The sequence below is a fragment of the Canis aureus genome, chromosome 3, assembly GCF_053574225.1.
Source record: "Canis aureus isolate CA01 chromosome 3, VMU_Caureus_v.1.0, whole genome shotgun sequence".
In the NCBI taxonomy this organism is placed as follows: domain Eukaryota; kingdom Metazoa; phylum Chordata; class Mammalia; order Carnivora; family Canidae; genus Canis; species Canis aureus.
In genome coordinates this window covers 54,864,898-54,888,256 of record NC_135613.1, presented here as the reverse complement: position 1 = coordinate 54,888,256, position 23,359 = coordinate 54,864,898, and the positions used below count along the sequence as shown (strand labels likewise).

General features: G+C 47.6%; 2 protein-coding genes across 2 annotated transcripts in view; one reads left to right on the top strand and one right to left on the bottom strand.

The window, feature by feature from the left end:
• Positions 1-4,057: 4,057 nt before the first annotated feature.
• On the bottom strand, positions 4,058-18,891 carry GSG1L2 (GSG1 like 2). The gene is made up of 5 exons (XM_077884199.1): positions 18,609-18,891; positions 9,916-9,963; positions 8,463-8,615; positions 6,651-6,762; positions 4,058-5,157 (listed from the first exon to the last, which is right to left on the bottom strand). The coding sequence occupies exons 1-5, from the start codon at positions 18,889-18,891 to the stop codon at positions 4,899-4,901; spliced, it is 855 nt and encodes a 284-aa protein (XP_077740325.1). The 3' UTR covers positions 4,058-4,898.
• Positions 18,892-21,489: 2,598 nt separating this feature from the next.
• Positions 21,490-23,359, top strand: part of GLP2R (glucagon like peptide 2 receptor) — a 50,158-nt gene continuing 48,288 nt past the window's right edge. Inside the window, exon 1 of the mRNA XM_077884186.1 lies at positions 21,490-21,973. Within this exon, the coding sequence (XP_077740312.1) occupies positions 21,593-21,973 (381 nt within the window). The 5' untranslated portion in view covers positions 21,490-21,592. The remainder of the gene's footprint in view (positions 21,974-23,359) is intronic.

Sequence of the window (23,359 nt, the reverse complement as noted above, 5' to 3'; positions counted from 1 at the left end):
CAGTCCTTTGTGGGGATGAAGGAGGAGACAAGAGGATTTGTCTCCTACTCTGCCCCCAGAAAGGCTGCATGATGGGCTTGGAACTGCCTGTCCTGAGTCCGAATCTCAGTTCTGCTCCTGAATTGCATGTAGCCTCAGGCACACACTTAGACCTGATCTCATGGGCATCTTCTGGAAGCAGAAACACTGATGCTACCACCATTGTCACCATGCAGAGATAGAATATAAGAGGTGATGTCTGGCCCATCACTGCACCTGACAGTTTCAGGTTCTCCCTTCTCCCTGGCAATTTTTTCCTCATCTGTGTTGGTTCATCTCATTGCCTTACCTCAATGCACATCAGCACCCATTCTTGAGGACTCTGAGCAGGATTCGGAGGTGAAGAGTACCAGGGCTAAGTCAGGTAATGTGTGAGCACGTACTTCCGTAATAGGTACATTGTTGGGTCTGTCAACCCCTCACTCCCGCAGGCTCATTTTCTGGGCTGAAACGCAGGTTCTGGTGGCTCGATCCTTCTTTCCAGCCAGGACCAGCACTTGCTTTGCAGCACAAACTTACTTTCACTCCTGATCTCCGTTGGGGAGGATGGGTGCTCTCCATGCCTGGCGGCAACATTGCATAGGTAGCAGGGCTGTTGAAGAGGAAAAGCAAGGATGGGACAGGACGGTGGGTTGTTGGACTAGCCTGATGTATTGAAAAATTAGAATATTCAGCCTTAAAAAGGAAGGACATCCTGACACCTGCTACCACATGGATGAACCTCAAGGACACTGTGTTGAGTGAAATAAGGCAGTCATAAAAGAACAAATACTGGGTGATGAGGTACTAGAGTGGTCAAACTCATCAAAATAGAAAGCAGAATGGGGGTGCCAGGGGCAGGGGGGAGGAACAATGGGGAGTTAGTGTTGAATGGAGACAGAGTCTCAGTTTTGCAAGATGACGAAAGTTCCAGAGACGGGTGGTGGCAATGGTTGCACAACAGTGGAATGTGTTTAATGCTGCTGAAATGTGCATTTACAAATGGTTAAGATGGTATATTTAATTTTATGTGTATTTTACCAAATAAAAAATTAGTTAAAAAATTGTCCAACCTTGTTGTGGGGGCAACCTGAATCTAAGATGATGGTCACTCATATAAAATGTGATTGATTCTCCTTGATTCTCCTGTTTTCTAGATTGCCACTTTCTTTTCTTCTGTGTTTTCACTGTGTAAAAGATGTTGCTCTCTTGCTTTGTGATGACTAAAAAAAAAAAAAAAAAAAATCCCTAAGTAGTTAAAGCCCCACCCAGATAGTCTGTCTCTCTAAGGCAGCACAGTTGACTTAGTAAAAGTGAATAGCAATATTGGTCAACCACCAAGTGATGGACATGCCCCCTAACCTTTCATCTTGGTGGTTTTACAGTGTCCTCCTACCTCTTTCCTTGGGAACAACACTAAATTGTTTCTACAGGACCAGCGTACGGGCTCTGTATCTCCATGACACACACCTCACAGTGTTCAAGGAGTGAACAGTGTTAACATGAGCAAACATGGTGCATCTCACTGGGCAAGCTTACTAACTAACCATAATTCTGGTCTTCAAAGAAGTCCCTCTCAGCCCAGACCATTCAGCTGTGATTCCCCAAGAGGAGTTTGTCTGGTGACAGCAAAGAGGCTAAGTTGTCAATTCTATGAAAACAATCAATAAAACAGATTCAGGGCCAATCAGTGAGTTTAGACCCACTGGAGACTTCTGCTTTTTCAGTTCTTCACCTGGAGACACCTTGTTTATTCTTGCTCAAGCACAGGGAGTCAGTGGTCACCCTTCTTTACCACTCACCTCATAAGGGAGACATAGACTCTTTGCCTCTGAGTCTCGTGAGCCTGGTTGGGGAAGACCATTGAGAGCCATTGCTGGCAGCTTCTTGTGATGGGTTGATTAGTCAAAACACTTGACGTTCTGGAAACTGCTTGGGTTTGTTGGTGCAGTAAGTAGGCAGTAGACTTGGACCGGTTTTCTAACAACTGACCCCAAATGGGTATTTTCCTAATATCAGAAAAGGGAGAAGCTGGAATCTTTACACCAGGAAGAATGGTGTGGTGCCTGGAACATTGTAGACACCTGATAAAAGTCACTGAATGGTTAACTAAGGGTAGACAGTGTCCACACTTAAAATGGTTGGTTGGTTGGGGCCCTCATTCGATCCTGGCTCTCTCCCCTGGATGTGGTCACTGAGATTTCACCATTGTTTCCCCAACTCACTGGCAAGGGCTCAGACTCTATCTTGTTTCCTTAAATACCCACAGGACCTGACACAGTGCTTTGCCTGTGGCAGATCCTAGCAGTTAATCCTTCTGTTGTGCTTACTAGGTGCTGACTATTATTCTAGGATCGTCACACATACTAATGCCCTTGGTCCTCATGATCCTTGAAATAGGGAGGATTATTCTCTCATTCTACAGATGAGAAATCTGAGGCACAGAGGGATGAATGACTCACCCAAGGTCAAGGCGAAAAGCTAGGGTTTCTAGCCAGGCACTCTGGCTCCTGAGTCCATGCCCTTAATCACAAACTGTATCAATATCTACAAAATGCTAAAAAATACAAAGGTCTATTGGATAGAATATAAATATATGTGTGTGTGTTCATTTGATATTTTTTCCTAAACACACACACACACACGCACACACACACATATACACATACAAGCAGACGTGTGTATGAAGGTTTTCTACTTGCCAACCACAATTTTTAAAAGACTTTATTTATTTATTCATTAGACACACACACACACACGAGAGAGAGAGAGAGAGAGAGAGAGAGGCAGAGACACAGGCAGAGGGAGAAGCAGGCTCCACGCAGGGAGCCTGATGTGGGACTTGATCCCAGGACCCCGGGATCATGCCCTGAGCCAAAGACAGACAGACACTCAACCACTGAGGCACCCAGGTGTTCCACCAACCACAGTTTTAGACGTTGGGGGCAGGTACAGAGAAAAGTCCTTGCCATAGAGAAGCAATTTACAACCTTTGAGAGGGGAACAAATACATAAATAGATTATTTCTCTACTAAGGAGTTCAAATCCACCTGGGTCTGTCTCAGAGCAAAGCTAGATGAAAATGAGACACCTTGGCTCTGTTTCTTGATCTGGGGGTGGTGGTGGTTACAGGGCACGTTCCCTTTCTGAAAATTCACTAAGCTGTACACTTAGGGTGTGTGTATACTCAGGGTTATGTATGTTATACTTTAATAAAACCGCCGTTTAAAAAATTTGAAAGGAAGAAAAGTGCCTTGGGAGTTCAGAGGACATAGCAAAGAGTCTTGGCTTGAAACTCAGGGACCAATCGGCTCATGTCCTGTCCTGGCATCTAACTGATCATGTATTTGTCAAGGTGCCACCTGTGCCATCTGATGACACCAGCTTTTCGCACGTGGCTCCAGAAAATTAATTTTTTCCCTTGGCAACTTTGGTCACATCCTGCACAGACTTTTTTTTTTTTTTTAGAGAACCAAATGTCTCTGTGAACATTTCAGGATTTCAGGCACGTTTCCTTCTCTTTAGGATCAGACTCTGACTTGATATTGTGACGATGACACAGAATCTCCCTACATGTATACATGGGGGGTGACAAACCATACAAAACCTGTATACAGTGGAGGGCAGAAGCCACTGGATACAGGTCCCTCTGATCTAGGTGAAGAAATGGCCCAGGGGAACCTCATCGTGCCTTTCTGAGCTGGGCTTATTCCCACAAAAATCCATTTTCTATCTCTTCAAATATGCTTGAACACAGAATCCCATGGAACCATCATTTATTAGGTACTTGACTAGCGCCCCAAACACGAAGAAGCTAATTTCTCCTTACTCTGTGACAGTATAAATGTTACAGTTCCGCATAAGCAGACTGAATAATTTCATTGAAACACTCAGGGTTTTTTTTTTTTTTTCTTCCTCTTCCAGAAACGATGTGTCCACTAACCCCATAAACACTAAAAAAAAAAAATAAATAAATCTAAGTTAGGACATATTTAGGATTGTTATAATTTAGCAGTTTAATTTTTTTCAAAAACCCAAATGATGTGTCTAACAGCCCGTGGCCTTAATAATATGTTAGTTTAAAAGATAAGATAAATTTATATAATATTGTAACTGCACACATTAGCAAACATGCAGCACTCCATGGCCTCAAACAAAACTTGCATATTTAAGCCATATTTATTTTTAGAAGCAAAAGAGCCTGGTGATCTAAGCACAATGATTCCAACACTTGTTCTACTTCATTATGATAAGATGTCATTCTATTCGACTGTTCTCATTTTGTTTTATCATATGATTATCCTTCCAAGGGGATCCTACTATAGGTAGAAATCAGGACATTTCAAAGAAAATATATGTTGAAAGAAACATGAAACCAACTTTTTCAATTTAAATTTGGGCCTTCTTGATTAAAATAAAAGAGAAAGTATGGGATAGACATGCATACTGTCAATTTATGTGTTCGTTAAGGGAAATTTTTTCTGGGCTCTTCTGTCAACAAACATGTATGGGCAACACATTTCACACCCTTTGTTGTTAGAACCTTCCTTTCCTCTTTCTTCAACTTCTATTACCCTGAGTGCTTACATGTTCCCTCTTCTTTGGTTACCTTTGTTAAACTCACTGTTGGGAAAGCTTGAGGTGCTCATTTATACTAGAGTGTCAATGGTTGATATCTCCTGTAAGAGTAATCTCATTTAAAGACACTGGCATTTTACTAGGAATCGTAGCTGAAGCCAAAGCTGTTTAATAAAGGGTTAGATGGTGGGCAGAAGGTTTACCTGGACCACAGCCTTGTGAATTCCACCCCAGAGATGTGCATTGTGGACACGGGTGCCTGGCTTGCCTGCCTGTGCGCATTCGGTAGCCACAAGCATTGTCTAGCACATGGACACCTTGCCGGGGGCACTTGGTGGCAGGTGCTCAGAGACACTTGTGAGGGCACTCCCGGCAGGGCTGGGAGCAGCTTCTGTTTCCCAAATACTTTCCAAAGCCTTGGGCTCCGGGCAGTTGAGTTGAGAGTGCTGACTTCCCTTCTGTACCTTCTGCTTCTCTGTGAACTCCAGGCGGGCTGCTGTATATCTGTTCATGGCCATGACCGACACAGTCATGCAGAGGGCAAATGAACCCCACGCGAGGCTGTCAACAAAACGCACCATTAGGAGGGAGTGTAGGGCTCTGGTTCTAGGGCTTTCTGCTGTGGGGTCAGTCTGGTGAAAAACCCAGCTCCTAGTTCCATCCGATTTGGACCTGGACTTCGGATGAAAAGTTTCAGAGACCAGCCAATAGTGTTGTTGTAGCCCAATGGTCAAGAGAACAGACTTTGGAGTCATTGCACCAAGCTTGCATGGCGTGTTTGCACCCGTATCTTATGATCTGGGTACCCTTGAGCTGGGGACTTCACTTCAATATCAGGTTCCTCATCTGCAAAACCTGGTTAATAGTAACACTGCACACAGGGTGGTTGTACGGAATTCAGTGAACTCATGCACGGAAAGTACTCTGCATAGTATCTGCTGACACAGAACTGTTGCATTTGTTAGTGTTGTGGTTGGCTCTAACCCAGGGCAGGCACTTGGTGTTGTTACTTTCTACCCCTACCTTCTGGAAGCCTGTTGCCTCCTGAGATGATGGTCTACACGTTATACCTTCCACAGAACCTATTCAAATGGTCGCTGAGAAAGAACCTCTGCCAACTGGCATTGGTGTATTTTCAAGGGGTGACATTCTCAGGTGAAATAAAAGTCTCCATATTCGATTGCCTACAAAGAAGCCTACCCATAGGCAAGTTTTAAACCCATTCCAGAGTTTCCAATCCTCCTTATATATGACTTGACTTCAAGGGTACCAACATTTAGGGGAAAGGCCCAACAATAAATAGATAAAGGGGGGGGGGATCTAAAGAAAAGAGGTAGCACAAGGAACAGAAGAAAACAGTAGTCAGAAGAAAACCCTTTGATCACGATGTGCAGAGAGATATGAGAAGATACTGCATGAACAAAGCAGGATCAGGAATTATGAAAAAGGAATAACTAGAACACAAGAAAGACCTTTTGGAAATTCAACTGAAATCTAAAATAGAATTCAATATGAAGGTTAGATGACAAAGAAAGGGAAATTTTCAGAAAGGATTACAAAAGGAAGCAGGTGCGATGTGTTTAAGAATGGAATAACATCAGTGTCTCTATTTCTTTCTTTTTTTTTAAAAAAAAAGATGTTATTTATTTATTCATGAGAGGCACACACACACAGAGGCAGAGACACAGGCAGAGGGAAAAGCAGGCTCCCTGCGGGGACCGTGATGCGGGACTCGATCCCAGGACCCCGGGAACATGACCTGAGCCAAAGGCAGATGCCCAACTATTGAGCCACCCAGGCATCCCTAGTGTTTCCATTTCCTGAGGACTTGACTCTGTGCCAAGGATTTTACAAACACAATCTCTTCAAATGCCCGTGAACACACGAGACCGTATCATCCTTTCACAGATGGGAGAGCGGGGCCACAGAATGGTTAAGAAGTCAGTCAAAGTCAGATGGTAGAACAACGGCCAAGGTTGGTTGTCCTAAACACCCTGCGTGCATCCCTGCTGGTCCATCAGGACTTGAACCCACCAGTAGGGCCAGCAACTCACCAGTAGGACCAGCCGTAGTCCCACGTCTGAGGCCTCCAATCTTCTGGTCCAAGGTTCACAGTGATTTGAAAAATGGTTGTGTACATCATGTGGGCCACCATGCTGAGAAGCCCTGCACAAGGAAAGCTTTTGTGAGCCGCAGTTAGGAATGTAGTTTCTTTACCTTATGTGAGTTGTATGTAAGAATCCCAGTAGCATCCTCCTTGAGCCCTTGCAAGCAGCCTTCGTGTTTCATGTACACGCTAATTCCTTAGTGTCATGAATCCTCATGGCGGGCCTTCCTCTGACATGTCATTTCTCCAATGACCAACTCTCCTGTCTATCATGCCCTGATGTCCCAATGCTCAGAGGCTCCAATGTCCCATTCTCTCTTTCCCACACTCTACAGTGCTCTGTCACATTATTCTTTTTCATATGGATGGTTTGCTAACATAGAAACACTGAGTGGGTTCTGGCCACACTAGATTCACATGACAGAAATTGGGAGGAACAGAAATCAGTTGCCAATGGGATTTTCTTTCCTTTCTCAGTGGCTCAGCTCAGCCTTTTTGCCTGGAGACTCTGGAAGACTTTCCCCCCTAGGTGTGGCAGGATATGTCTAGGATTTGAATGCACTGTGTCAATCTTTCCAGATACTTGGAGGGAGCTTTCTATAGAGTGTGGTCTTCTGTTAAAGAAAGTTTTCTTGAATTTCACTTTTAAACTGTAGTTGTTTCATTGGTTCGTCTTTCTTGTATGGGGACTCTAAGTCCATAGATGGTGTTTTAATGTAATTTAAATAAATGGCAACTAGTTAGGGATAGGTGTCAGGGGTTTTAACTGATGGGGACAATTATTTATATGTTAATAGAGCTGGCTAAAGTCCTTATGATGTAAATCCTCAAACACACTACCTGACATGTATTCACAGTCGAAACTGAATAGATGTCCAAGAAGAGGTCTGCTCATGACCTTGGGGGGCCCTGGAGGATGCCAGGACCTGCAGAAGAGTCTCCACGAGCCCATGGCCTGCCTCCTTGCTATGAAGTTCCAGAAATTGGATTTTATCATTCTATTCACTGATGATGAGGCTGGGGAAAGACGCCTGACACTTACCAAGCTCCCAACTGAGCTGATGCACTATTAACAGAGCTTTGAGTATTAGGACAGGGAGGCAAAGAAACCATTTGTTCAGGGTTCTTTTTCTGATAGAAAGGCCAACTCCTGAGACCCAAATGAAGTTGCTCTAAAAGTTGCTTGGAGGACACAGAAGACCCCCCCCCCCATCCCCAAGAAGGGAGTTCTTCATTCTTTTATGTATATCAAACCTGGATAATGATTTTTAGCAAGGGACCATTTCTTGCTTTCTTATACATACCAGGTGCATTCTTACTTGGCCATCACCATAGGCTTTTGAGATAGCTGGCTTAGAATGGTTGAGTGACTTGCCCGGGATCACACAGCCATTAGGTAGCAGAGATCTGAACCCAGGCAGGATTTCATGTGTAGCCACCGTACTAAATTAGGCGATTTCTGTTCTCAGAGCCAGTGTACCTCCTTCCCAGAGTTGTGATAAACATGCAGTAATACATTTAATTCTCCATCCTCTATGTCTACCCTTCTTTCTCTTCATCAGTCACCCAAAGCATCATTGCTTCCCCCCCATGGGATTAACTCAGTGACTTCTCTGGTGGACCAGCGAGCTGTCCCGCTGAACTGGCCATTGATGGAAAAGAGCCAGCCAGCGCTTTGGCAGTGGGGACAGCCAGCCTGAAGCTCTGTCCCTGATTCTGGGGAGAATCGGGCTGTCTGAGGGCTGCTACGGTGAAGTACCTGCAAGCACCATGAGGATGGCTACAGAGGCATCCACTTTGAGCTGATGGAAATGAGAGTGATGATAACTCACTCTGGAGCCCAGGAGGATGGCACTTGTCATCATCAGAAAAATATTCATGATCTCGGCCCCAATGGACAGCCACAGAACACCTGTAAACATGTGAGGATGACAGGGATGCTGAGCATTGAGAATTCAGAAGTACTGCAATGTCTAGCCCTTTGATTGAGTTCACTTCTAAAACAAAAAATAAAAAGCAAATGCCAAGGGTTAGGGAACCACAACGAGGTCTGCTGGATCTTGGAAAGTTGGCAGTGATAGAGGCCTCCTTGGGGTTGAGAGAGGAGTGTGTAAATTTGTCCTTTGCTGGGAGGGAAAAAAATGGAATAAGAGTCTGATGTGAAGACATGAGAGATGCTGGGGGTCTCTCTTGCCCAGTTCAAAAGTTAATGCATTGTTTAGATTTCACCAGAAGACTTTGTCTTTTTAGAGAAGATACCCAACGTTACACGAGAGGGCAGAGAGAGACATCTAGAGTTGAAGCACCCTGGTTAGAGATCCCAAAACCTTATTGGTTTCTTTCTTTAAGATTTTATTTATTTATTTATTTATTTATTTATTTATTTATTTATTTATTTATTTATTTGAGAGAGAGAAATCAGGAGAGTGGGGGAGGGTCAGAGGGAGAAGCAGACTTCCTGCTAAGCAGGGAGGCCGATACAGGACTCCACCCCTGAGATCATGACCTGAGCCGAAGGCAGATGCTTAACCAACTGACCCACCCAGGCGCCCAAACCTTATTTTATTTCTATGTGAGCCAATTATTTGCCCTCTGGAGGGGATCCTGCCTGTGGCTTCGAGGAACTGCGTCAGAGGTGGAGGCCAGGGGACTAAGGGGACATGGAGAGAAGCTAACATTCCTGAAAGTCATCCTGCAGAGCAAGCCAGGTGCTGGGGACCCTTGCAGTGGATGAAGCAGGCGTGATTCACGCCTTCACAAAACCTTTATCCCTGTTGGGGACACAGATACTGAGAAGGTCATCATGATGACCTTGATGAGCGTTACACAGAAGACAAAGTGCTGTAGGTCATGGCGAGCCAGAGCCCATCTCTCCCAGGCACTGCATCTACCTTGCATTGTGGTAGCTTGCAAATTAGCCACGGTGGGAGTATTCATACCCCAGGAAACATCAGACACTACCTGTCAGGGCTTCCCATCCCTCCCTCCTGGCAAAATTGGTTGCTTAGCATTTTCCGGCGCCACTGACTCCAGGGCACATGGAGAGAGAGCCCACAGTTCCAGCTTTTGGATTTGACATCATGGAAAAACAACAACAAAACAAACAAACAAACTAAACCCCCATCTTTTCCCCCATCCCAACAAAAACCCTAACAGTTATCCAGATCGTGGGGTGGCGTGCTGGTGGACAGCACATGAGTAAGGTGTTGTACCTTGTTCTTCAGCTGGTATGATGCTCTGGAAACTCCTACACTTTTCACCTAGAATAAACACAAAGAGAATATACTCATAAGTAGGAGTAACCCGAACAATTAGTGACAGAATGTGTTCCTAGTGCCTTCAATCTATCCCAGGCCATTTTTTTTCAAAGATTTTATTTATTTGGCAGAGAGAGAGAGAGAGAGAGAGAGAGAGAGAGAGAATGAGCAGAGGGAGTAGTAGACTTCCTGCGGAGCAGGGAGCCCCATGCAGAACTCGATCCCAGGACCCTGAGATCATGACCTGAGCCGAAGTCAGACGCTTCACCGACTGAGCCCCCCAGGAGCCCCTTATCCCAGGTCATTTGAACAAGGTTTGGGGAATGTGGTCAATTACTTTATTGTTCATAGACATGTCCTGCTCCCCACCCACCCCACAGGAGCATAATTCAATCCCATCCCGATGAGTCCAGGTTGGCCATATGACTTTCTTTGGTCAGTGAATTGGGAGCTGCCATGAGGGGAGTCATTTCTGGTCAGAAGGTTTAAGGGCCAATGTCCTGTCCACCCGAGTCTTGCTCCCCTGCCTCTGTGATCACAGAAGCACACGTCTGCATGGAGTGTCCATCAGCCTGAATTGCCGACCTGAAAAATCCACACAGAATGAGCTAGACATGAATGTGTTGAGTTAAACCACTGAGATTTGGGGGCTGGTTTTTACTGCAGCATAATCCAGCCCGTCCAGGTTGATACTGCGAGCCTTAGACCCGGGATTCTCAACTCCCCCAACAGCATACCTTCTAGTATGATTTTCAGTTTGTTTCTCCTTAGAAGGAAAGTAACCAAGTTTGTAACAATTTAAAAAAATGAATTAGAGCAGCCCTCCCCGGCCAATGGCTCAGTCGGTTAAGAGTCCAACTCTTGATTTTGGCTCAGGCTCTGATCTCAGGGTCTAGGGATTGAGCTCCACGTTGGGCTCCAGGCTGACCAAGAAGCCTGCTTGGATTCTCTCACTCCCTCTGCCCCTCCCCTCACTTGTGCACCCTCTTTCTAAAATAAAGAAATATATCTTTAAAAAAAGAGAGAATTAGAGAAAATTCAGATCTGTTACTGAGCAACCTAGCTATTTGCATTTCATCGTGCTTTCTGGAGTGTGGCAGGACAAGGAGGGTGCCAGGAGATGCGGGGATGCCTGAGACACAGAGCTGCTCCCAGTCTGGGCTGGCTGGAATTAAAAGCAGCGTGGGCCACACATCACTGACTCTTCAAAGGAGTGGCTTTCTCATCCCTAAAACAGATTCAGAAGTCCTCACATTAGCCTTGCTTTGGGAATTTATTTATTTTTTATTATTTTTTTGAAGATTTTATTTATTTATTCATGAAAGACACACAGAGAGAGGCAGAGACACAGGCAGAGGGAGAAGCAGGCTCCCTGCGGGGAGCCCGATGTGGGACTCGATCCCAGGACTCCGGGATCACACTGTGGGCCAGAGACAGATGCTCAACCACTAAGCCACCCAGGTGCCCCCAAATTCCTCTTCCTTTATGGCCAGGCTCCTCCACCTGTCCTCCCAACACAGAGCCCTTCCCTTGGCTTCACCTTCTAACTCATCAGGCTCATGCAAGAAGGACCATATGCCCAAACAGGTGCATGCTCACGGCGGCACATGTCTAAAGGCCATAAACCTTAAGGTTTTCCATTCTTGTCACCATGAAAGTCCAAGGGCCCCGGGACATCATGGTTTGGCACATCTGCAGTGCACCTCTGCTGAGCTATAGGAAGAAGAACAAAGCCTGGGTTTATGATACAGCCATTTGGTCGAGCTGTGTTGCAGGGAGACTTCCTGACAAATGTGCAGAAAGGGCTTTACTCGTCACCTAACTGTCTAGGGCAAGCGGCCCAGAGGAAGGTATTCCACAGCCTGGGGGTCAGGACGGTAGCATCGGGGACCCATCTGCCCATCTGAAGCCTCAGTGGCCTCTTAAGCTTTTTAATGAGGTCAACTTTGGACTGATGCGATGGGCCCATGTTCCTCACAGGTTCTCTGGCTTTGGCAGTGGCGGTGGTGTTATGGTCACAGTAGGAAAATTTGTCCGCATCCCGTGGGTTCTACCAAGGACGCCCGCACGGCACGGGGGATATCTTGACACTCACGTGCTGCTCTCAGCCCTTTGGGGCTGGTGCAGAGCTTCTTTTTTTAAAAAAAAATTTATTTATTTATTCATGAGAGACAGAGAGGGAGGCAGAGACATAGGCAGAGGAAGAAGCAGACTCCCTGCGGGGATCCGGATGTGGGACTCAATCCCCGGACCCGAGCTTCATGCCCTGAGCCCAAGGCAGACACTCAGCCACTGAGCCACACAGATGCCCCCCTTTTATGGAGCATTTCATTATCGATCAGGTGAGTACAAATAGCCACATTTTACAGATTTGGAGGCCAGGCTCAGACAGGTTGGAAAAACTGGGAACTGAAACTGGGCTTCCCCCCTGAAATCCAGTACCTTTTTGCGTATCACCACCTGCTGTCTTTCTACATAACCCATGGAGTGGGTGTGGACTAACCATCTACGTTGCCTTCCAAAGTGGCCTGCCCTTTGTCACAGGAATAAAGAGAGGGCCAAGTACAGGACCAGGGGCAGAGCAAAGAGAGAATAGAGGCCAGACAAGGAGATAAGGAGAATTCACCCTGGCTTTGAAGGCTGAGGTCAGCCCAGGCAAGGAGTCAGGCCACAGTGACCCCTTGATTAATCTGAATCCTCAGAAATGGTGTTCCTTTTGAATGAGGCCAGCGGGATTAAAAGGAAAAATCTTCGTAAATCCCATGAAGCCGGAGAGGCTGGTGTGACATAGCTCGGCTGCAAGTGCTTCGCCGGCCAAGCGGAGCCCCAAGCCAGCTTGGGAAACCGTGTCCAGGTCCCCAGTGCTGGACTCGTGCATCCCCATCTGCTGGTCCTGCCCTCCCACCCCCCACCCCATGGGGCCCCCAGGCCCCTCTGTCCTTGACCTTTGTGGCTTCAACAGAACCCTGCGGAATTGGGAACCAGCACATTCTGTTGACTCGTTGCTTCGCCTAAGGGAGAGAATGCCATGTGAGCACTGCCTCTGCCAGGAGTTTCATCTCAGAGGGGGAAGTCAGAGGTGCTTCCCCCCCTTTAAAAGCACTTTGGCAACAGGAACAGGAATGGGAAGAGGTGGCTTGTGCAGAGGATGTCCTGAGATCGCGCTCTTCCCCTCGAGGGTCAGCCTTTGCAGGCACAGAGATGAAGTGGATTCAGAAGGAAAAAAAAAATCCGTAAGGCCTTGGGGCAGCAGATCTGGGGATGGTCGGATGTCCCAAGGCTGTTCTCCTGGGCTTATTTGGATTCAGGGGCACCTGGATGAAGTGCTTATTGTCAGGTGTCCTGAGAGGCCCGCGCCCCTTCTGACCCTCTGTCCAAGCACTGTTTGGGTGCCTTCTCGTTCACTTGCAGCTATAATCCTTTTCTTTCATGTACCCCCAGATCTCCCAGGCCCTTGTGATGAATTACACTTAAGAGGAGATGTTTGTGTGCAGTGATCTTTAGCTGGGAGCCTCAGGCTATATTCTGCAGACGTGCTTTCTGGGGCAATGTTTTTAAGATACTTTTTATTTTTTTAAAGATTATTTATTTATTTATTTATTTATTTGGTGGGGAGTGGGGGAGGAGGGGCAGAGGGAGAGAGAGAGAATCGGAAGTAGACTCCTCGCTGCGCCCGGAGCCCGTCACAGGGCTCCATCCCACCACTGTGAGATCACAACCTGAGCTGAAACCAAGAGTCAGACGCTCAACCAGCTGAGCCACCCAGGCATCCCTTCAAGATACTCTAAAATTGGGAATTCTCACGTGGAAATCCAAATATCTTACTTCCTTTGAAAAAGACAAAAACCTGACAACACCGAGTGCCTAAATCCATGTGGCCATACCGCTGAGCTGAGTGAGGGGCTGCCCCCTTGAGCTGAGGATGACATTTCAAGGTCGTCGATGATCTTGCTCTGTTTGCTGTTGTTACCACCTTCTGTGGGCATTGATTTTCCACCTGTGACGTATGTCTCTTGTTTTACTCTATTGCATGTTTGCTATTACTTTAGTTATTACTTAATAAAGACTTAATTCTAAACCTTTTGTTCTGGGGGCATCTTATAACATATGAAGGTGATCATGTTTTTCTGAGGGGAGGAAAAAAAAAGGTGTTCTGGAGAAGATGCCCTCTTCTTGATTCTTAATAAAGTGATGACAATATTTAGATACTGTGGTTTACCCGGACCACCTTTTATATTAGGAAACATATAAAAATGTGAGCAGAGGCAACCCCTGGGTGGCTCAGTGGTTGAGCCTCTGCTTTCAGCTCAGGTCGTGATCCTGAAGTCCTGGGATCAAGTCCCACATCAGGGTCCCTGCAGGGAGCTTGTTTCTCCCTCTGCCTGTTTCTCTGCTTCTCTGTGTCTCTCATGAATAAATAAAATCTTTAAAAAATATAAAAAATAAAAATTTTTAAAAAACATGAGCAGAGGTTTTTTGGATTGATGGGCACAAGCATCTTCATTGGCAATTATAAGACAATTGACCATCAGTTAAGTTTTGGGCATTGAGGTGGGGGGTGGTGGGAAACAGGAAGTCTGGGTCAAGAAATCTGAGCTCTGTGCCCTGCTCTACAAGGATCTAGCTGTTCAGTCTTCAAGGGAGCACTCCTGCTTCTAGAACTCAATAAAATGCATCTGTTGTTTTAGGTGAGCCTTTTTACAAAGAGGGTTGCTCCAAGCAGATTCTTTTTCTGTGGTCAACTAATTTTGGGACACACTGGGATATGTAATAAATAATAAACGGTTTTCATTATGGTAAGACTTAGAAATTTTAAAACGTTAAGATGCATTGTGAATTTCCAAGAAGAAAATGTAATAGGCAACATCTTCCAATTTCTTTTACAATCGAAACTCTCTTTATTTAATTTTATGAAAAGCATCTCACAAGGCATCTCTGGGAGGGGGGTGGGGAGCATAATCCTTGAGAAAATCCAGCAAGGCACCTGTTAAAGTCTCTTTCCGGCGTGACATCAAATATATAAGAAGCATATTAATCAGAAAACGGTCAAGAATTGGACTCTATTTCTACTTGGCTTTGTCCATAAATCACTGAGACCATCAACTCTCCTTAAAATTCAGCCTGTGTTCCTGACAATATATTTAAACACCTTTCAGTGGTATGATCCGTGAGAGGGTTGTGTGTGTGTGTGTGTGTGTGTGTGTGTGTGTGTGTGTTAAACACTCCTTTGGCGGAAATGCCAAGGAGATTCCTGGTCTCTGGAGGAAGAGGCCTGAAAGCCCCTCACACAGCCCTATAACTGTGCAGTTGGCCTCTGTTTTAGGTTGATAAGGTCCTCTCCCCCAACCTGGTAATAGTTTGTTGTTGTTCTGTTTTTATCAGAAAGCTCAAGGACAGTGTATATCATCTATCTGCATAGTGTTGGTGTGACTACGTCGGGCATGCGCCATATGTCAGTGGACGGTTTGCACCTGCTTCCAGGCCTCCCTGAAACCCATAGCTCTGACATCATTTAAGAGATAAGGCTTCCAGTCTCTGAAAATCCCAGCCGAGTCCTTTCTCACAATTCCCTGATCACTAGGGAAACAGCTCCCGACTGTCCAATTTTCTACCTCCTGTTCTCAGGTTCAGGTTCTACTGTGGCCCAACCTCCCCTGACATTACACACTAGTGATGCTTCAATTTTCTTCAATTAGGTTTCTCTTTCTAGGGAACATTGTCTTGCTCAATTCCTTGTCCTGAAGTGATGGTGACTTTGTGTTGTAGGGAAGCAGAAGCTGCCTCAGGTCACATTCAAGAGCCATGTGAGTTAAATTCTTCTGTAATGAGGCTTCCTCTTCCACCCTGCCTTGTGTTCTAATGCAAATACAGGAACTGTCCTGCCTCAAACCTTTGCTCACTTTGTCCTGTCTGCCTGGAATATCCTCAGCCCTAATCTCCATCTATTAAATCACAGTCCTGTTTGAAGGTCAGGTACAACCACCATCTCCTTTATGAAGCCTTCGCCATGCCCAGAGCTGTAAGGAAGTTCTTCGTTATTTCTATTCCCATATCATTTGTCAGTCTGTGATAACCTTACCATATTTTTCCTTGTTTTAGTTTCATCTCAGTTCTGACCACTGTGTCTCACTCCCCTTTCCACCTCTCCATTTGCTTAACAAGGAAATGGCTTTTAGCAAATTTGTTCCATGCTGCTCTGAGCACTGTCTTTCCAGAGGGCTTTGCTATACCTTTGCTTCTCTAACTTTGGTGTGTGTCTTAATCACCAGGGGGGAAATTGTTAGAAATACAGAAGACACCAGATGGAAAGGAGAGCTGAAGAGAATAAAAAGCAATGAGGGTGAGAAAAGAAAAGGCAACAAGGAACTCTAGGAAAAGCAAAAAGCTATACAAGAAATTTAATGTAATGATAGCACCTCCTTGATTCTGTGATGAATAATATTTATATACTCTAAATCAATTGTTGACTTATTGATTTACCTAAAACAGTAATATAAGAATATTAGGAAGATGGCAGGACAGATGTGGGACGTGGTGGTATGAGAGACTTAGCCTTATCTATTATGACAGGAAGTCGATAAGTAATGCCTAGCATATGGTTTTTGAAACATGGAAGCAAATAGCAGAAGAAACAGCTAAGCTAAAAGTGGTTTCCCTGAAGGGTGGGACTAGGTTAAGAAGTGGGAAGGCAGCAGGGGACTGTTGGTTTTTCTTAGAAGCACCTCAAAATGATTTTATCTCTTATCTATGTGTAAATATTACCTTGGTTAAATATATTTTTATAAAAGGGACTGTAGATTTCTAGACCTCAGTCTACGACCTACTGAATCAGAATTTCCAGGGCTGGGGAACTGGAATTGAATTAACTCCCTGGGCGATTGTCATGCACTGCCAACATCTGATACTCGGTATGATATGTCTATGCAGCTATGGAAATTGAAGTAGGCAATCCTCAGATGAGGCCTTGGAAGAGGAGAAGTTCCAAGCACCTTGCCAATGGGTTTAGTGATCATTTTTTTCCAAACTGAAAATCTGAGACTACCTTTGGTGCCCTCCAGAATGCAGAATCATGAGCCTCCTGGGTAGAGAGAGCAGACTGATAGGAAGAGAGCGCACTCCCTAGAGGAGAGGGGCAGGGAGGGTCTTCTGGTAGCCTTAGCTCTAGGCTGACAGCGTATGTACCACACATAATGCCAAGTCCATACGCACTGACCAGGACATGTGGAAGGGCAAGACTAGGCACGGCTCCTGTGTGGCCCCCACTGGGGCAGGATGGAGATGGGTAAGCAGCATATCAGAGAGTTTCTACTTGGAGTCTTTTCCTTAGGCCTCAGGATGAAATCACTAATGCTACGAGGATGTGAAAAGGCAATTAGAAACTGCAGAGAAAATAAAAGGCTGGTCAAGAAATTTAATGTGTTAAGCCCAAGATCAAGAGAGAAATGGGACTGGAGGGTATTATGCTGAGTGAAATAAGTCAATCGGAGAAGGACAAACATTATATGGTCTCATTCATTTGGGGAATATAAAAAATAGTGAAAGGGAATAAAGGGGAAAGGAGAGAAAATGAGTGGGAAATATCAGAGAGGGTGACAGAACATGAGAGACTCCTAACTCTGGGAACGAACTAGGGGTAGTAGAAGGGGAGGTGGGCGAGGGGTTGGGGTGACTGAGTGATGGGCACTGATGGGGGCACTTGACAGGATGAGCACTGGGTGATATGCTATATGTTGGCAAATTGAACTCCAATAATAAATACATAAATAAATAAAATTTTAAAAAGAGAGAAATGAGGATGTGGAGGGGACCTCTTCTTTTGACCTTGAGGCATGTGCTTTCCTGGTAGGAAGGGAAGAGCATCCTGGCCCCAAGCATGGGCTTGGGTTTGCAGCCAGGCTGCCAGACACTGGGGGGGTCCAGGTCCTCCTTCCTCAGTTCCTTAAGAGGTAAAAAAAAAAAAAATTTTCTGAAAGGTGGATGCTCCAAATACCAACCCTTCCCCTCCCTCTTCTGTCTCCTCTCTCCCCCTCCCCCATTTCTCTCATCACCACTCTGCCAAACCCACAGAAGCTCAGAAGATCAGGGCTGAGTGCTAAGATGAGAAAGGGATGGGACTCACTAGCCCCGTGACCTGAAACTCTGAGCCTCAGTTTCTCATTTGTGAGCTGATTATATCTACTTTGTAGGGTTATTTCAAGGGCTTCTAGAGGGTTAACTTGTGAAGGATTCTTCTGGTGGGGGTTCCACATCATCACTGATGGTGATAAAAGTCAATTTTTCAGGAGAACCTGCCATTCCAAGACCCCCTTAGATGTGCAAGGACGCAGTTGAGAGACGGACGGGGCCACTTTTGGTTCTCTAGGGATGGGGTGACACTAGCAAGTGGTAAGAGCGAGTGTTTCTAAACCCACCGCAGCAGGCCCTGTTGCAAGGCAGTGAGCTCAGTAATTTTATCTTTATGGTAACTCTTGGTAACGAGGGCCGCTATCGTTCCTATTTTACACTCGAGGAAACAGGCTCAGAGTGATGAAGAAGCTTGCCCGAGGATGCAGGGCAGTCAGTGGCAGAGCCGGGACTCCCAGCCAGGCGGCAGGCCCCAGAGCGCCCGCACCTGTCACCCACCCCGCTGCACCTGCCGCCGTGCTCACCTGTGCTGCCGACGCTCTCCTCACAGGACTGCCAGAGCCCCGCGTGGAACCTGCGCAGGATGAACTTGTCGTCCCCCGTCTCCCAAATGTCCTGGAAGGCCTGGCTCGCGTTGTCCCTCCCGCCCCCGTCGGAGCGAATGCAGGGCAGCCTGCCCGGGCACAGCGGCTTGGTCACCCTCCGGGTCCCCTGGCACCAGTGGCTGCTGCCCACGGCGGCGAGGGAGCAGGCCAGGGCGAGGCCGACGGGGAGGAGGCCCAGCATCTGCCGCCTGGCCCTGTCCATGGCTGGAGGAGCTGTGCGGCGTCAGGATGAGCAGCGGGCCCCTCCCTGCCTCCCCCCGCAGGCTGCCCGCCCCTCTCGGCCCTGCCATCTGGCGCCCCGACCGGCTTCCCTCACATCCCGGGTGCCCCCCCAGCGTGTGCCATCCGTGTGCGTGTGCACCCGTGGCCCGAGAAGGCCCAGAGCGGGGCAGGCCCCCATCAGTGACGCCGGCCCTTCAGTCCTCTCCAGGGAGTGGGGTGCGGGAGGGGGCTGGCGCTCCGTCTTTTTGCACTTGGGGTAAAATACGCAGAAGGTGAAATTTACCATGGTGACCATTTTTTTCACCTTCACGTAGTCGCGCTCCCAATCTCTAGACCCTGTCATCTTGTGACATTGGAGCTCTGCCCCAGTGAACACTTACTCCCCATCCCGGTCCCTACTCGGGGCACTGCCACTCTACCTCCTGTCCCTATGAATGTGGCCGGTCCCGGGACCTCACGTGAGTGGGGCCGTGCAGTCTTGTCTCTTTGTTTCTGGCTTATTCCACTCAGTGTCGTGCTCTCCAGGCTCCCCCGTGTAGCAGCAGGTGTCAGAATCTCTTTCCTTTTACCGCTTAGTGGCATCTTGTTGCGTGGACAGACCCCCATTTGCTTATGTGTCACTTGTCCATGGACACTCGGGTTGCATCTGCCTTTTGGTTCTTGCGGAGGGTGCTGAAGACCAGGGGTGTTTGGGCAGGTGTCTGGGCGAGTCTGCTCAACCCTTGCCTTTTGCACTGATCAGGCTACTCAGTGTTGGGTGCCAGAAATGGGGAGTCCCACAGCCTGTTTTTTCCCTGCTCAGCCAACAGGGATTGCCAAGGACAGCGTCCTGTTTAGGGGACTGAGACTTGAGGTGCTGGCAGCCTGCTCCAGAGCCAAAGCACCATGCAGAGCAAGGGTGGGCAGCTCACACCCCATGGGGTGCGGCATCCAGCACCGTCCTGGGGCCCCAGAAGCTGGAAGGCACAGCCCTTGGCATCCTCATCCCTGGGGATGGTGACACAGAGGAGACTAATCACTTCTGGGGCAGAAGACATTGATGCAGGGATGAGGGCAGGAGGAGCATCCCGGAAACACACAGGTCCTAGATCGCCTATTAGCACCTCCTGAGGGCCCTCAGATACCTGCAGATGTAAGGGAGAATCACTGGGCTGGGTGCTGGGGTACATGTCACGTGGGCCACTCTAATTCTCTACTTCCTGCTGGCGCGGGCACAGGGACTCGTCCCACTGGCCACAGGACTTGTGGGAAGAGGATTTATCACGTTCTATCACCAGATGGCACCCATCCCACAGCAAGGAGGCCAGGTGAACCCCCCCCACCCCAGCCCCTGTCCCTTCAGGAAAAGAATGTTTTGGGGAACAAGTTCAAAGGGGTTAGCTAGAATATTCTGACTGGGCAGGCATTTCCTTCGCCAGCATGCAGCCCAGAAGACGTGGTTGTCAATGTGTGATTCCAGAATGGCTTTCCAGCTGTAAGGCAAGGATCAGAGCATCGTTGGGGGCGCGTCTCCCCCTGTCACCTCATCCTGCTGTCCCAGAGACGACCACGTTAATTCCAGAGGTCGTACTACTGTCCCAGGCCATTCTGGGGGGCGGGGGGGGGGTCTTTGTTTACCACAAGCATTTGATCGCTAGGGTTTAAAGTCTTGCCATGTGGTGATTTTAAGATTTCCAAGGATTTCTGTTGAGTGGTGCTTCCTGCTATTCCCCCAACCGTTCAGAATTCATTCACTCAGGTAAGTTAGCAAGGGTGTGCTCCTCTGTCCGACTTGGATGGAGAGAAAAACAAAACCAAACTCCATGAGAACATGGCCTTCTTGTCTCTTGCCGACCTGCGTCTCAGCCGGGCAGGACGTCTTTGCCTCCTGGGCCTCCAATCTGGAGGCTGAAGAGCCTGGACAGGGAGAGGTGGGGAGAGCAGGGCGGAGCTGAGCCCCTCCGAGGCCCCTAGAGGAGCCCGCCAGAGGAAGGGAATGCCCCTGGAGAGTTGAGGTAAGATCAGCACCTGACACGTGGCTGTGTCAGGTGATTCTGGGAATCCTGGGCCTGCCATTTACTGCTGTGTGGCCATGGGCCAGCAGCCTAACCTCTCTGAGCCTCATTTTCTCAGCTGTCAAGTGGAGACCTCCTGGTCGCCTCACAGGGTTATTTGAGGATGAATGAAACAGGTGGTCGTCAGCTGGGTGAGAAAGTGATGTACGTCCCCTGGAAGCCCCTGCCAGGTGGGCTGGGCGGCATCGAGAGGCTCAACGGGGCCATCAAGAGGTGTGTTTGACTTTCCTGCACTTGTAGACAGAACTCAAGCCACCCATTGGGGTTTGGCTTCAGGGCCTGGGCCTGGATCTGCTTTCTCCCTCCAAGCGTTTGCATAGATGGGGATCAGAAGAGACCCCGCCCTTGGGGCATTGGTAAGAAATGGGCCCCCTTGCTCAGATGCCCACTCATACCTGGTGTGAGGCCCATCCTCTTGTGCCAGCTGTTGCTCAGCAGCTGGAACCCGAGGCTCCGGCCCGCGGGCCGTGTGCACAGAGCAGAACCACTGGCTGCCTGGCTTCTCCTCCCGGGCGGCCCTTGCTGAGGAAGTCCCTGGGAGCGCAGCTGACTTGGGGAAGGTCTGGGAAAAATCTCCCTGCCTTTGGAAGGAGGGGGGGTGGCCCAGGCGGAGATGAGCCACCGCTGATGAGAAACCCCAGGGAATCATCGGTAGGTGGCCCTAGACCAGTTCAGACGCTCCCTCCGCGCGCGGCGTGGAGAGGGTTTGTGCAAACATTTCCTCGCTGTGCCGGGAGGAATGCAGGAGGAGGCCGCCTCTGGTGCATCTTGGACTATTCCAGAACTGCGCCCTCGCCTGTGAAGTTGCAGGGGGGAAGGCGAGGCCAGCATCGGGCAGGGGCAGCGCCTGGAAGAAGGAAAGGAGAGGACCCCCACCCCGAGTCCACGCTGCCCATGGACACCCCTGCCTGCCCGGGGCCCAGGCCTCTGCCCCCCTCCAGGAAGCGCTCTCCGCCGGCCCCCACGAGGCCCGTGCTCACCCTGCTGCTCCTGGTCTCCGTCAAACAAGTAAGAGCGGTTTATGATTTGGATTGTCACGGCGATTGCTGCCGGGGTCAGTTCTGCATCTTTTCTGATCCTATAGGCAGTTGCGGCCTCTCGTTGGCAATTTGGGAAATATTATTAAGGGTTAAGGCGGGAATGATTAACCCTAATCCTAGTATTCAGAGGTCATCGTGGTTAACGTTTTGGCATATTTCCTGCAAATCCTTTATCTATGTGTGTGTCTGTGTGGCTGAAGTTATGATGCATAAAGTGTTCTGTATCCTGGTTTTCCCTTTTACACCATTTTATAAGTATTTTCCAATGTTAGGATGAATTCTGTAAATAGCATTTAAACTGGTCCTGTATATCTTGTCTGCTTTTACAATGTTCTCAGGCTTGAGTATTTAGGACTATGGTTTTTTTTTTTATCTCTTCTTTCCTTTCTACTTTTCCTTCTTAGTATAAAAATATAGAATGTTCATTGTTTTAAAAACTAAATGTATAAAATCTGAAGATGCATAAATACCAGCTCTAGATCACTGCTGTCCCACCACCCAGAAATCACCCTTTTTCGCCTTTGGTGGCTTATACTTCTGGACCTCTTTCTGCCATATATTTACAGGTACTTTATTGTTTTTTTTTTTTTTAACAAGCATAAGATCAGACTGACTATAAATATTATCTCGCTCTCTGCTTTTGTCTTATGGGAATACACTGAAAGCTAAGACAAGCTAACACTTCAATCAAGCGCATGATGTGCTAGGGCCGGTGCCAGGTGTGTCCTCTGTATTAACTCAATTTATACCTCACGAGGGAGAAGCTCCTGCTAATCCCACTTACAGATGAGAACACTTTTCTGTATCAGTAAAAGATACCCCCATAGCGTGATGCTTAAGACTTCAATGTTGTCTTGTAATGTATGTAACCAACCTCTTCAGGTGGGCATTCGGGTATCTTGTTTTATTCTTATCCAGGGACACTTGACTTTTGCCCTTTTACCTTTTTAAGCTTCCTTTAAAAAAAGAAGGTTTTATTTACTTATTTGAGAGAGAATGAGGGAGCACAAGCAAGGGGAGCAGCAGAGGGAGAGGGAGAAGCAGACACTCTGCTGAGCAGGAAGGCCGATACGGGACTCGATCCCAGGACCCTGAGATCATGACCTAAGCTGAAGGCCGATGCTTCACTGACTGAGCCATCCAGGTGCCCCTGAGTTTCCATTTTTATACTAGACCATGATGTCCTGTTCATCTGGGAAATGCAAGCCATGAAAGTGCCTTGAGGAAGGGTTCTCTTCTTCCTCTGGTCCATGGGTGGAGTTCGACCCTGTATGTGGCCCTGGGGTTCCAAATCCCGCCTGCCCCCACCTAGGGACGTCGGTTCGTGGTGTCTGATCTTGTAAGTGTTCGCTTC